Raw genomic sequence first — 14773 nt, 5'->3', positions numbered from 1 at the left:
TTATTCCATGTGCCAAATTTAGGTCCAGAGTATGACTGTGGCAGTGAGTAGGTCCGGAGACATATTGGAACAAAACCCACTGAGTCAATGATGGCTCCGAAAGACTTTTGGAGTGGGTCTGTGGACTTTTCCATGTGAATATTAAAGTTAACCAAAATTGTGAATATTATCTGCCATGACTACAAGGTCCGATAGGAATTCAGGGAACTCAGTGAGGAATGCGGCCCAGGAGGCATGTAAACAATAGCTATAAAAAGTGATTGAGTAGGCTGCATAGATTTCATGATCAGAAGCTCAAAAGACGAAAACGCAGTCATTTACAAATTTGCTATCGTAAATGTTAGCAACACCTCCGCCTTTGCGGAATACACAGGGGAATGGTCGCTAGTGTAACCAGGAGGAGAGGCCTCATTTAACACAGTCAATTCATCAGGCTTAAACCATGTTTCAGTCAGACCAATCACATCAAGATTATGATCAGTGATTAGTTCATTGACTATAACTGCCTTGGAAGTTAGGGATTTAACATTAAGCAGCCCTATTTTGAGATGTGATATATCACAATCTCTTTCAATAATTACAGGAATGGAGGAGGTTTTTATTCCAGTGAGATTGCTAAGGCAAACACCGCCATGTTTATTTTTGTCCAACCTAGGTCGAGGCACAGACACAGTCTCAATGGGGATAGCTGAGCTGACTACACTGACTGTGCTAGTGGCAGACTTCACTAAGCTGGCAGGCTGGCTAACAGCCTGCTGCCTGGCCTGCACCCTATCTCATTGTGGAGCTAGAGGAGTTAGAGCCCTGTCTATGTTCATAGATAAGATGAGAGCACCCCTCCAGCTAGGATGGAGTCCGTCACTCCTCAGCAGGCCAGGCTTGGTCCTGTTTGTGGGTGAGTCCCAGAAAGAGGGCCAATTATCTACAAATTCTATCTTTTGGGAGGGGCAGAAAACAGTTTTCAACCAGGGATTGAGTTGTGAGACTCTGCTGTAGAGCTCATCACTCCCCCTAACTGGGAGGGGGCCAGAGACAATTACTCAATGCCGACATCTTTCTAGCTGATTTACATGCTGAACCTATGTTGCGCTTGGTGACCTCTGACTGTTTCATCCTAACATTGTTGGTGCTGACGTGGATAACAATATCCCTATACTCTCTACACTCGCTAGTTTTAGCTTTAGCCAGCACCATCTTCAGATTAGCCTTTACGTATGTAGCCCTGCCCCATGGTAAACAGTGTATGATCTCTGGATGATTCTTTTTAAGTCTAATACTATGGGTTATGGAGTCGCCAATGACTAGGGTGTTCAATTTTTCAGAGCTAATGGTGGGAGGCTTCGGTGTCTCAGACCCCGTAACAGGTGGAGGAGAGACCAGAGAAGACTTGGACTCTGACTCGTTGCTTAATGCGGAGATCCGGTTGAAGTTTCTGTCGGCTGAATGAGCGACACCGGTTGAGCATTCCTACAGCATTTCCTTCCAGAAGCCATGAGAAAATTGTCCGGCTGTGTGGACTGTGCGAGGGGATTTATACTACTATTTGTACTTATTGGTGGCACAGACGCTGTTTCATCCTTTCATACACTTCAATTACCCTTGCCTAACGATTGCGTCTGAAGCTGGGCTTGCAGCACAGCTATCCTCACCATAAGGCAATTGTTCTCTTGTATATTATGAGTACAGCGAGTGCAATTAGAAGGCATGATGTTAATGTTACTATAGCTTCAGCTGGTGGAGGTCCTGTTGAACCATGTCCAGATAAAGCGTCCGGGGTGAAAAAACTGAATGAAAAAAGTTATTGAGGTAAAAAATGTAAATATAAAACGGTAACTAAAAAGTAAAAACTGTAGCAGGTAGCAAAGTGGCAGGTAGCAAGTTAGCAAAGTAACGTTAGCAACAAACTGCACAACATCACTTAAACAAGTCCACAAGTTGTGGTTAACTAATGGTTAATACTGTGTGTATTGCAGCTACTGTCTGAGAGCCAAATCAACATGGTGAAGGTGGTGAACACTGTGAGCGATGCTCTCAGCTCCATGCAGAAGGAGACAGGGGGACTGAAGGCTCGGGTCAAGGCTGACCTACAGAGGGCACCGGTCAGAGGGGCTCGTCTCAAAGGCTGTGCCAATGGTAAGTCTGATAGCTGTCTGTCCCTGTCTGGCTAGCTGGCTGGCTTGCTGGCTAGTTATGTGGCTTACTGGCTATGTGGCCGGCCGGCCAGCAGGCTGGCTGGCTATGTGGCTGGCTGGCTATGTGGCCGGCTGGCTGGCTGGCTTTGTGGCTGGCTGATTGGCTGGCTGGCTGGCTGTCTGACTGTGTGGCTGTCTGGTTATGTAGCTGACTGGCTGGTTATGTAACTGGCTGGCTCTGTGGCTGGCTGGCTATGTAGCTGCCTGGCTTGCTGGCTGTTTGGCTGTCTGTCTGTCTGTCTGTCTGTCTGTCTGTCTGTCTGTCTGTCTGTCTGGTTGCCTAACTATCTGTCTGTGTCTGCCATTCATGCATATGTCTATGTGTGTGTTTCTCTGTGTCTTCATATGTGTCTGTCTCTGTCTGTCTCTGTATACATACTGTATAGCTATCTGTGTTATTCAATAGTGTACTGTATCTCTATCTGCCAGTGGCAGAGATGAAGATTACCTCATTACCATTGGTGCTTGTGTTGAATGTATGAGTGCTGAATATACAGTACAGTATGTAAATATAAATATATATATATTTTTTTTAATTTAACCTTTATTTAACCAGGTAGGCTAGTTGAGAACAAGTTCTCATTTGCAACTGCGACCTGGCCAAGATAAAGCATAGCAGTTTGACATATACAACAACACAGAGTTACACATGGAAAAACAAACATACAGTCAGTAATACAGTAGAAAAAAATAAAACAAAAAGTCTATATACAGTGAGTACAAATGAGGTAAGATAAGGGAGTTAAGGCAATAAATAGGCCATGGTGGCAAAGTAATTACAATATAGCAATTAAACACTGGAATAGTAGATGTGCAGAAGATGAATGTGCAAGTAGAGATACTGGGGTGCAAAGGAGCAAGATAAATAAATAAATACAATATGGGGATGAGGTAGTTGGATGGGCTGTTTACAGATTGGCTATGTATAGGTGCAGTGATCTGTGAGCTGCTCTGACAGCTGGTGCTTAAAGCTAGTGAGGGAGATATGATTCTCCAGCTTCAGTGATTTTTTCAGTTCGTTCCAGTCATTGGCAGCAGAGAACTGGAAGGAAAGGCGGCCAAAGGATGAATTGGCTTTGAGGGTGACCAGTGATATATACCTGCTGGAGCACGTGCTACGAGTGGGTGCTGCTATGGTGAACAGTGAGCTGAGATAAGGCGGTGCTTTACATAGCAGAGACTTGTAGATGACCTGGAGCCAGTGGGTTTGGCGACGAGTATGAAGCGAGGGCCAGCCAACAAGAGCGTACAGGTCGAAGTGGTGGGTAGAATATGGGGCTTTGTTGACAAAACGGATGGCACTGTGATAGACTGCATCCAATTGGTTGAGTAGCGTGTTGGAGGCTATTTTATTAATGACATCGCCGAAGTCGAGCATCGTTAGGATGGTCAGTTTTACGAGGGTATGTTTGGCAGCATGAGTGAAGGATGCTTTTTTGCGAAATAGGAAGCCGATTCTAGATTTCATTTTGGATTGGAGCTGTTTAATGTGAGTCTGGAAGGAGAGTTTACAGTCTAACCAGACACCTAGGTATTTGTAGTTATCCACATATTCTAAGTCAGAGTCCTCCAGAGTAGTGATGCTGGACGGGCGGGCAGGTGCGGGCAGTGATCGTTTGAAGAGCATGCATTTAGTTTTACTTGCGTTTAAGAGCAGTTGGAGGCCACGGAAGGAGAGTTGTATGGCAATGAAGCTCGTCTGGAGGTTAGTTAACACAGTGTCCATTGAACGACCAGAAGTAGACAGAATGGTGTCGTCTGCGTAGAGGTGGATTAGAGAATCACCAGCAGCAAGAGCGACATCATTGATGTATACAGAGAAGAGAGTCGGCCCGAGAATTGAACCTTGTGGCTCCCCCATAGAGACTGCCAGAGGTCCGGACAACTGGCCCTCCGATTTGACACACTGAACTCTATCAGAGAAGTAGTTTGTAAACCAGGCGAGGCAATCACTTGAGAAACCAAGGCTGTTGAGTCTGCCATTAAGAATGTTGGGTTTGACAGAGTCAAAAGCCTTAGCCAGTTCGATGAATACGGCTGCACAGTAACGTCTCTTATCGATGGCGGTTATGATATAATTTAGGACCTTGACCGTGGCTGAGGTGCACCCATGATCAGCTCTGAAACCAGATTGCATAGCGGAGAAGGTACAGTGAGATTCGAAATGGTCGGTAATCTGTTTGTTAACTTGGGTTTCGAAGACCTTAGAAAGGCAGGGTAGGATAGATATACGTCTGTAGCAGTTTGGGTCTAGAGTGTCTCCCCCTTTGAAGAGGGGGATGACCGCTGCAGCTTTCCAATCTTTGATGATCTCAGACGATACGAAAGAGAGGTTGAACAGGCTTGTGATAGGGGTTGCAACAATTTCGGCAGATCATTTTAGAAAGAGAGGGCCCAGATTGTCTAGCCCGGCTGATTTGTAAGGGTCCAGATTTTGCAGCTCTTTCAGAACATCAGCTCTCTGGATTTGGGTGAAGGATAAATCGGGGAGGCTTGGGCGAGTTGCTGTGGAGAGTGCAGGGCTGTTGACCAGGGTAGGGGTAGCCAGGTGGAAAGCATGGCCAACCATAGAAAAATGCTTATTGAAATTCTCAATTATGGTGGATTTATCGGTGGTGACAGTGTTTCCTAGCCTCAGTGCAGTGGGCAGCTGGGAGGAGGAGGTGCTCTTTTTCTCCATGGACTTCACAGTGTCCCAGCACTTTTTTAGGTTTGTGCTACAGAATGCAAATTCCTGCTTGAAAAAACTAGCCTTAGCTTTCCTAACTGCCTGTGTAAATTGGTTCCTAACTTCCCTGAAAAGCATATCTCGGGGGCTATTCGGTGCTAATGCAGAACACCACAGGATGTTTTTGTGCTGGTCAAGGGCAGTCAGCTCTGGAAAGAACCCAGGGCTATATCTGTTCCTGGTTCTACATTTTTTGAAAGGGGCATACTTATTTAAGATGGTGAGGAAAGCACTTTTAAAGAATGACCAGGCATCCTCTACTGACGGGATGAGGTCAATATCCTTCCAGGATACCCGGGCCAGGTCAATTCGAAAGGCCTGCTCGCTGAAGTGTTTTAGGGAGTGTTTGACCGTGATGAGGGGTGGTCATTTGACCGCGGACCCATTACGGATGCAGGCAGTGAGGCAGTGATCCTGGAGATCTTGGTTGAAAACAGTAGAGGTATATTTGGAGGGCAAGTTTGTTAGGATGATATCTATGAGGGTGCCCGTGTTTACAGATTTGGGGTTGTGCCTGGTGGGTTCATTGATCATTTCTGTGAGTTTGAGGGCATGAAGTTTAGATTGTAGGATGGCCGGGGTGTTAAGCATGTCCCAGTTTAGGTCACCTAGCAGCACGAGCTCTGAAGATAGATGGGGGCAATCAGTTCACATATGGTGTCCTGGGCACAGCTAGGGGGAGAGGGTGGCCTATAGCAGGCGGAAACAGTGAGAGAGTTGTTTCTTGAAAGGTAGATTTTTAAAAGGAGAATCTCGAATTGTTTGGGTACAGACCTGGATAGTAAGACAGAACACTGCAGGCTATCTCTGCAGTAGATTCAAACTCCGCCCCCTTTTGCAGTTCTATCTTGTCTGAAAATGTTATAGTTAGGGATGGAAATTTCAGGGTTTTTGGTGGTCTTCCTCAGCCAGGATTCAGACACTGCTAGGACATTCGGGTTGGCAGAGTGTGCTAAAGCAGTGAATAAAACTAACTTAGGGAGGAGGCTTCTAATGTTAACATGCATGAAATCAAGGCTTTTACGGTTACAGAAGTCAACAAATGAGAGCGCCTGGGGAGTGGGAGTGGAGCTAGGCAGTAGTGATTGGAGCGTAGTGATTGGTGTGTCCATTGGGATGTTGTGCTCGGAGTGAGAGCCTGAGAAGGTCTGAGGTGTGATCCCTGAGGGAAACTTCAAGCAAACCTACATCAGACCTAATGGAAGCTTCAGACAAACCAACATCATACCTGCCAGGAGCTTTAGATGAACCTACATCAGACCTGAGGGAAGCCTTCCAGTAGATTCTCCCTTTTCAGCCAGCCATGGAATACACAACGCCTGACACTTATGTACCACACACACACACACACTCCAATGGTTATGCCACCCGAGAGTGTGTGTGTGTGTGTTTGTGTGTGTGTTTGTGCCTGTGCGTGTGTGTTTGCCACAGGCCCCAGGTTTTCATAAATATTTCACACAGATGGGTACCGCATTAAAATCCTTGATGTAATTTCACACTCTGGGATGCCTGCATATGTAGAACTAGGATGATACAGGATCCATTTCAATCACAGGGGGCTGCTGAGGGGAGGACGGCTCAAAATAATGACCGAAACGCAGCTAAAGGAGTGGAAAAACAAAGGGGAGGGGGGTCAATATAAATATTCCGGGTGGCCATTTGATTAATTGTTCAGCCTTCTTATACAGTTGAAGTCGAAAGTTTACATACACTTAGGTTGGAGTCATTAAAACTAGTTTTTCAACCATTCCACACATTTCTCCACAAACTATAGTTTTGGCAAGTCGGTTAGGAAATCTACTTTGTGCATGACAAAAATTGTTTACAGACAGATTATTTCACTTACAATTCACTGTATCACAATTCCAGTGGGTCAGAAGTTTACATACACTAAGTTGACTGTGCCTTTAAATAGCTTGGAAAATTGCAGAAAATGATGTCATGGCTTTAGAAGCTTCTGATAGGCTAATTGACATAATTTGAGTCAATTGGAGATGTACCTGTGGATGTATTTCAAGGCCTACCTTCAAACTCAGTGCCTCTTTGCTTGACATCATGGGAAGATCAAAAGATATCAGCCAAGACCTCCACAAGTCTGGTTCATCCTTGGGAGCAATTTCCAGACACCTAAAATAACCACGTTCATCTGTACAATCGATAGTACGCAAGTATAAAGACCATGGGACCACGCAGCCGTCATACCGCTCAGGAAGGAGACGAATTCTGTCTCCTAGAGATGAACGTACTTTGGTGCGAAAAGTGCAAATCAATCCCAGAACAACAGCAAAGGACCTTGTGAAGATGCAGGAGGAAACGGGTACAAAAGTATCTATATCCACAGTAGAACGAGTCCTATATCGAAATAACCTTTAAGGCCGCTCAGCAAGGAAGAAGCCACTGCTCTAAAACCACCATAAAAAAGCCAGACTATGGTTTGCAACTGCACATGGGGACCAAGATCGTACTTTTTGATGAAATTTCCTCTGGGCTGATGAAACAAAAATAGAACTGTTTGGCCATAATGACCATTGTTATTGTTGGAGGAAAAATGCGGATGCTTGCAAGCCGAAGAACACCATCCCAACCGTGAAGCAAGAAGGTGGCAGCATTATGTTGTGGGGGTGCTTTGCTGCAGGAGGGACTGGTGCACTTCACAAAATAGATAGCATCATGAGGAAAATGCTCACTAACAGGGATGTAAACACATTTGTGCACAAAATTTGAGGGAAATACGTTTTTTGTGCGTATGGAAAATGTTGGGATATTTCATTTCATTTCATTAGACATGGGACCAAATCTTTACATGTTGGGTTATATTTTTGTTCAGTATGGATTATCTGTAAGAAAAACAACTCTGGTACTGAATCTGAGGTTGATAGTCATTGTGCCACAACTGTAAACAACAAGCTCCAAAAATAACACAATTTTGGGAGCAAACCCCCTCCCTCTATCTATCTCTCCCCCTCTCTCTCTCACCACCCAAGGAGTCCCCATTAGGAGCCCCCCTCTTCCTCTCTGTCAAGGAAGGGTTAGATATGCCCACTGTTTGAGGCTAAGAAGTCTAGTGGAATGTTCTGCTCATCTCTGTCATTTCTCTTTGTTTACGCTTACGTAATGTTTTAACCACTTGTTTTGCTTTCCAGCTTGAATTCAAACTGAGAGCTTTTTGTTTCTCTTCTTTTTCTCTGTCCCTTTCTGTCTCTCTCTTACCTTCTGCATCTCTCGCTCTCTCTCTGTATCCCTTTCCCTCTCTCTCTCTGTATCTCTCTCTCTCTGTATTTCTCCCTCTCTCGCTCTTTCTCTCTCTCTCTGTATCTCTCTCTCTCTCTGTATCTCTCCTCTCGCCTTCCGATCTCTCTCTCTATCTGTGTGTGTCTCTCTCTGTATTTCTCCTTCTCTCTCGCTATCCGCTCTGTCTCTCTCCCTCTTTATCTTTCTCTCTCTCTGCATCTCTCTCTCTGTCTCTGTATCTCTCTAGGCTCTCGTCCTCGTGACTGTGGTGATCTGTATGCTAATGGTCAGAGGGAGGATGGCATCTACTCTGTGTTTCCCACTCACTACCCCTACGGCTTCCAGGTCTACTGTGACATGACCACGGACGGAGGGGGCTGGACTGTGAGTCATACTGTACACACACACACACACACACACACACACACACACACACACACACACACACACACACACACACACACACACACACACACACACACACACACACACACACACACACACACACACACACACACACACACACACACACACAGTCAACATGAAGGGGACAGGGACCAAATTCTCAAGTGTCTGCATTAGAATAGAAGAAAAACAGCCATTTATATCCTCAAGCACTCCAACAGTGTTCTTATTCATCCACAACAAAGACAGTTTATTTCCTTTCTCGCTCTCTCATTATCTTTCTCTCTACTTTCTCTCCCTCTCTCTCTCCTCCTCTACACTTTTATTGGGTTGGTAATCAAGATAAAAAAAACAGAGTTAATAGGTAATGAAATGATAATTTTCATTATCTTAGCTTTATATAGGTTTTACTTTCTTACAAAGTATATCATCTGCCAAGCCACACTGAAATAAGAATCCTTCAGTGTGGAACACTCTTAATAAAATCTGTCCCAGAATGCAACATACATTTAATTTTACCAATCTTCTGGATCATCCATCTCATGAGAAACAAGAGCTCTGGAGAACAAACATTGTTTTCTTCTCCACTCCTCATGATTAAAATGCAGCACTGCTTATAACCGAGCATATTTGTATAGAAAAACCAAAGTGGGATAAATAGATTGCAATTAGATTGCGTGTTGAACTTTAGAACTTAAACTGTAGATAAAATGATCCGAGCTGCAAAAAAAACAAGGAACATGATATGAAAAGTCTTCTACGACGGTGCCTGAGAACGCAGGTGAGAATACAGATGAGAGAAGGAGATATGAAACACAAACTTGACTACGTACTACGTACTACATAGAGAGAGTGAGATCGAGGGAGATTGAGGCAGAGAGAGATGGAGAGAAAGAGAGAGATGAGTATTCAAAGGAGCGCAAGATAATTGAATGGGAAATGTTCCCTCTCACCGAAACATTCTCCTTCACGCTTCTGCTGCTCCGGCCTGTACCTCCTGATATCATTAGTGGAGTCACCTTAATGCATCTCAGCGCTTTCTCAAACTTGTCGGAGTGTACATTATACACATTGCAGCTGCTCTGCTGCAACAGGCCGATGATGTACTCATTCAGCCTTTTGTTATGATGCACTGCTGAGTGCATTCTGGGATGACATGTAGCAAGTTGTGTTTGGAGCGAGTAGTGGAGCAAGTAGTTAAACTCGACTGTGACCTATTTTATCCTCAGTATAGGCTATTTTATTTACTTGAGTGTATTGACCGACGTCCTGTACAGGTTCAGAACGATGCACTGTTCTTTTTGTTTGTTTTTTTGTAGACAATTTTAGCTCTTCACAGAACGCACCGCCTTACTGGACTTTTTCGACTTCAAGCTTGCGCTGCTACCTGTGGCTAGCCTGCTTTTTAGCAGGACCCTTAATGGCTACAGACGGCTATCCAGTGGATGTCAATGGCCAACCATTGAGTGTCCAATGCTACTGCTGTGAAATGTTCACTAACTAACCAGAGGGGGGAGTGGAAGACCGAGCGCATACGGAAAATGGGTATGTCTGTAAAAAGTGTCTTTGGTGTGACCGGAAGATGGACGATAACAGGCGGCTTCAGAAGGACATTTGCCGGCTGTCCAATGAGCTGAATCAGAAGGGAAGCCTCATTGAGTTGAGACAGGACTTCGAATACCTGAGAGACAGACTATTGGCTACAGTCAAGCGGATTGTTTTTTATGGCCCTATCCCAAAACACGGTCTATGGAATTATTTGCACTGGACTCTTGGAAGAAATCAGGACTCTGCTCTGAAAAAGTGCTGGATTTTATTGACAATTTCAAATTGTTTTTGGAGAGACTGCAGTTCCTAAAAAGGGATGGCCTGCACCCGATTAGGAGAGGAGCTTAGATGCAGAGTGCTAACATTGAAAAGGTACTAAAAAAGTGATGGGATATCAGTCCTTGGCCAAAACAGGTAACCCTCATTGAGACATGTATTAATCCACGTCCTCATTTGAGGCATAGACCAAATGCCACAGTTCTAAGCAATATCTGAGCAATATTGTATCTATTCCATTTCAAGTCAACCCCATAGCTATTTCATATAGAGGGTTACCTATTGATCATAGCATGTTCTTGTTAGAGACTCAGTCTGCTCTGAAATCCTGCAGCTGTGGATTTGGACTCATTCATGTACTGTAAATGTCAGAAGTTTGATTTAGAAAATGTATCTTATTGTAATTCTGGCTTCTAAAACTAATTTTGAGACTTCGTTAAAAAAGTCTGTGCCAGACTATGATGTGTCTTTGAATGGACATAATGTTTAAAGATCTGACAGAGCTGGCAGATGGGGGTGTCGCCATATTCATAAAGAACATCTTGAATGTTGCTGTGTGTATTACCATCTCTGTTCCCAAGCAATTGGAATGTCTAGTCTTAATTGTGGGCCTTGGTAGTAATGCACAACAAACGTTAGTGGGAGTTTATTGCACTCGCTCAGCCCTCCCAATTGCTCTTAGCAAATGATCTACTATGCTACAGTGGTTCGTCCTTTAAAAGTAGCAGCGTACTGCGGCGTAGCTTTAATGGTGCCACAGTGTTCTATGGCACGTTATTAAAGTGTGAACCACTGGTACTATTAATGCTAGTTAGTGCTTGTTTTACCACCAGAGGGCATCTTTGAGAAGCATTTGATAGCCTTCAACAGTGGCTGTACTAGAGAATGCATGCACGCAGAAGACCGGGCTTCAATTCCCCGACGGGGAGGAAGGAGTAGGCTGTCCTTGTAAATAAGAATTTGTTCTTAACTGACTTGCCTAGTTAAATAAAGGTTACATTAAGAGCATAACATTTATACACCCTAAATTTAAAATTCTAGTCTAACCAATACCCGAACAGAGATTCAGTAAAAATAAAAATCTCATTGATTTATCAAGACCAGTCCCCATGCGTGTCTCAGAGCAGCACGAAATGGTGTGAAAATAGTTGTTGGCTGTTACTTCAAATCCTATTGCTTCTAACTTCAATATGCTCTTTAAATAAATAAGACCTACCTAAATTCCGGACTATAAGCCGCTACTTTTTCCCACGCTTTGAACCTCGCGGCTTATACAATGACGCGGCTAATTTATGGATTTTTCCCACTTTCACAAGATTCATGCCGCCAAAAAACTGAGCACCGTCACATAATGTGACGTAAATCGAGCGCGCTCAAACTTCCCATCATTCTGATTACGGTAGTCATTTTGTCATCCTCATCATGGCAAAGACACAGAGAAATGCATATGCAGCTTTCAAGTTGAAGGCGATCGATCTGGCTGTTGGAAAAGGAAATAGAGCTGCTGCACGGGAGCTTGGCCTTAATGAGTCGATGATAAGACGTTGGAAACAGCAGCGTGAGGAACTGACTCAGTGCAAAAAGATAACAAAATCTTTCAGAGGGAAGAAAAGCAGATGGCCCGAACTAGAAAATGAGCTTGAAGACTGGATCAACACACAGAGAGCAGACGGCCGAGGTGTTTCAACTGTGCAGATCCAACTGAAAGCCAAAACAATCGCCACCACAATGAAGTTTGAGGACTTTAGGTAGGCACCTGCGGCTTATAGACATGTGCGGCTTATTTATGTACAAAATACATATTTTTTTTAAATTCAGTGGGTGCGCTTAATAGTCCAGAAATTACGGTACACGACTTTTAACAGCACTTTACTCAACACTAGTGAGACTCATGTCGCCTGCGGTAGGCCTACAGTATATCGAAAAATATGACGTGACTCTCCGCCAATAATTACATATAGAGAATTGGAGGATATTTCTGTAATTCAGTGATATTTATTCCCATAATAATTCATTATGGATCCATAACTAAATAAACATTGGCATTTTGATTGAGTATTTTTATCATTATTTTATGAACGAAAGCATAAAGATGCCATTATTAGTTACAATGTTTTAGTTTGAATGTGCAGACTGGCACTAAGAACAGAACAGAGGGAATGTTTCCCTTGTCAACGCCATTATTAGTGCAATGCCCCTTAAAGTGTTGCCAGTATGACGGGGTGGGGTCCACCACCTCTCCCCCTTCCTCCTGCTCCCTTCCCCATGGGCTAGGTTGGTCTTCTGTGCGCAGCTCTGTGGCCCATCCCATGCCCCCTGCCCTCGTGCCTTGAACCTCGCTGGCTTTCAGTGGATACAGCTGGAGAACCACAAGGCAATCCCATTGTGCGCCACTCGGGAGCCATAACCATTATGAACAATATATATTGTCCTGCTAATAACAGGGTTAATAATATATCTGGGAGAATTTCCAAGGGGCTTCTATTTAATTCAAAATTAATAATAATAAAAATAACAATAATCGCTTTGTTTAAAAAATAACAATATTTTGGAGATGATTTTGTTGTCAAATAACGTAACATGAGTGAGAAAGGCCATTCTTGAACCTGGGCTGAGACATTGTTACTAATTTGTAAATAAAGCCAGTTTGTTATTTAGAATAATTTATTTCTGTTTTTAGAGGGAGAGAAACCAAAATCTTATGGGTCTCCCAGTCGAGGACAGCACAGGTACTGAACCAGCATCTGTAGCAACGCAGCTTGTACTGCTATGCAGTGTCTTAGACCGTTGCGCCACTCAGGCGCTTTCTAACGTGACCGGTCGGGAGTGGCGTACAGTACTACAGTAAGAGCAAAATAATCCTAATAAAATTATAAAAACCTTAGTGTAACAACAGTTTTAGTAAGTAATACTGAAGCACAATTATCAGTTTCTATTTAGGTTTATGTTGATCATTCATTGTCAGTTAGAGACACAGTAGGACCCAAAAACATAATCAGTGGTCTAACTCCCTCTTGTGCTGGACTGGAGCAATGAAGTGGTGACGCAGGGTACCGTACTAAACCAGCATAATTGCAAAACTTTTAGTGGAGCAACCACTGTAACTATGTTAAATCAGTATTTTTTATTTTGGGTGTACATAACCTGGATATATGAAAGATATTTGTACTGAGATAAATGTAACTCAACTGTTAACTAAACCAACTTAAAACACCCTGAAAAATCAACTATTTTGCAGAGCATTCTGACAAACGCACCACATATGTATACAGCCAATTTAATTTTTGCTAACGAGCTCAGTGACCATTGTCCCATTGCCTGCATTAGATTTACTAAGCTACCGTAATTGCAAAGAACTTCCAATGAGCAACATTTCCTGTATGACCCAGGGGTTGCATGATTGGAAGGGTGCGTCCTCTGTCTCTGATTCGGATAAGGCCCTGTAAATGTATTCTTTCTCTGTTTAACTCTGCTGAATAAAGCATGCCCCATATAACAGATTACGGGTAAAAGACAGATCTAGCTCATGGTTTTGCAGTCAACTTTCCTGCCAGTTCTTGACTACGGTGACACTTTTTATTGGAATGGTGCAGCCACTACTCTTAAACCTGCTGGGGGGTTGACAGTTCACACTATTTTGTAAATTACAGGAGAGGACTCTCCAACCCCCTCCAGTATGTGCTAAAGGAATGTCTTTGGTTTGCCCGAAGACTCTTAACACGTTCAAAAAGTGAATACTGGAACAATATTTATAACATAAGAATGTGGGGAATGTTCAGTGGTGATCTAAAGAATAATCATTTCATGTGGGTTTTTATTTTGTGATGTCATTAGAAATGGTATAAAGGAAATACTGTAACTTGGAAATTAGATCCCCTTTATCTGTCATGTTTCCATCCAGTATGTTGTTCTTATAATTTGAAACATAATGAAAGTTATTTTGTTAAGATAGGAATGTGATTTTAGGAGTCATAAGAGATAATTTGCTATCTATAGCATTTGCACAGTAAGTAGCCATGCCCAAGTGAGGTCAGAGAGCGTGTCAGCCTGACGGAACTGACCTTTTTGTCCAGAGTGCATAAAAGGACTGGTAAGAAATTAACATGCAGACCAGAACATCGTCAGGTTGCAGCTGCGCGTGTAATGTGGTTTAAATCCTGAATGTCAATACAAGGTGTAGGCGAGAAGCTCATCTCTCTGACAATCACTGGTACGTCTGATTAGCTGTCCTAAGTCAGATATCTAGAAAAGGGAATAGTAAGTGGGACCATCCTACTACTCTTCAAACCATCCTATTCTACTACTTTACTCAAATCACCATATTCTCCTACTCTCATCACCAATAGGAGTCGTCGACACTTCTGTCTCTCTCCCGAGGAGCATCTTCCAGAGT

General features: G+C 43.4%; 1 protein-coding gene across 4 annotated transcripts in view; it reads left to right on the top strand.

Moving 5' to 3' along the window:
* Positions 1–14773, top strand: part of LOC129818118 (fibrinogen C domain-containing protein 1-like) — a 315002-nt gene that overhangs the window by 154612 nt on the left and 145617 nt on the right. For all 4 annotated transcript variants that reach the window (XM_055873713.1, XM_055873712.1, XM_055873709.1 and 1 more), the window contains 2 exons: positions 1974–2133; positions 8399–8535. In XM_055873713.1, the coding sequence (XP_055729688.1) occupies positions 1974–2133; positions 8399–8535 (297 nt within the window). The remainder of the gene's footprint in view (positions 1–1973; positions 2134–8398; positions 8536–14773) is intronic.

This window comes from Salvelinus fontinalis, chromosome 21, assembly GCF_029448725.1.
Source record: "Salvelinus fontinalis isolate EN_2023a chromosome 21, ASM2944872v1, whole genome shotgun sequence".
In the NCBI taxonomy this organism is placed as follows: Eukaryota; Metazoa; Chordata; class Actinopteri; order Salmoniformes; family Salmonidae; genus Salvelinus; species Salvelinus fontinalis.
The sequence above is the reverse complement of the archived record's forward strand: the minus strand, read 5'-3'. Positions and strand labels throughout refer to the sequence as shown.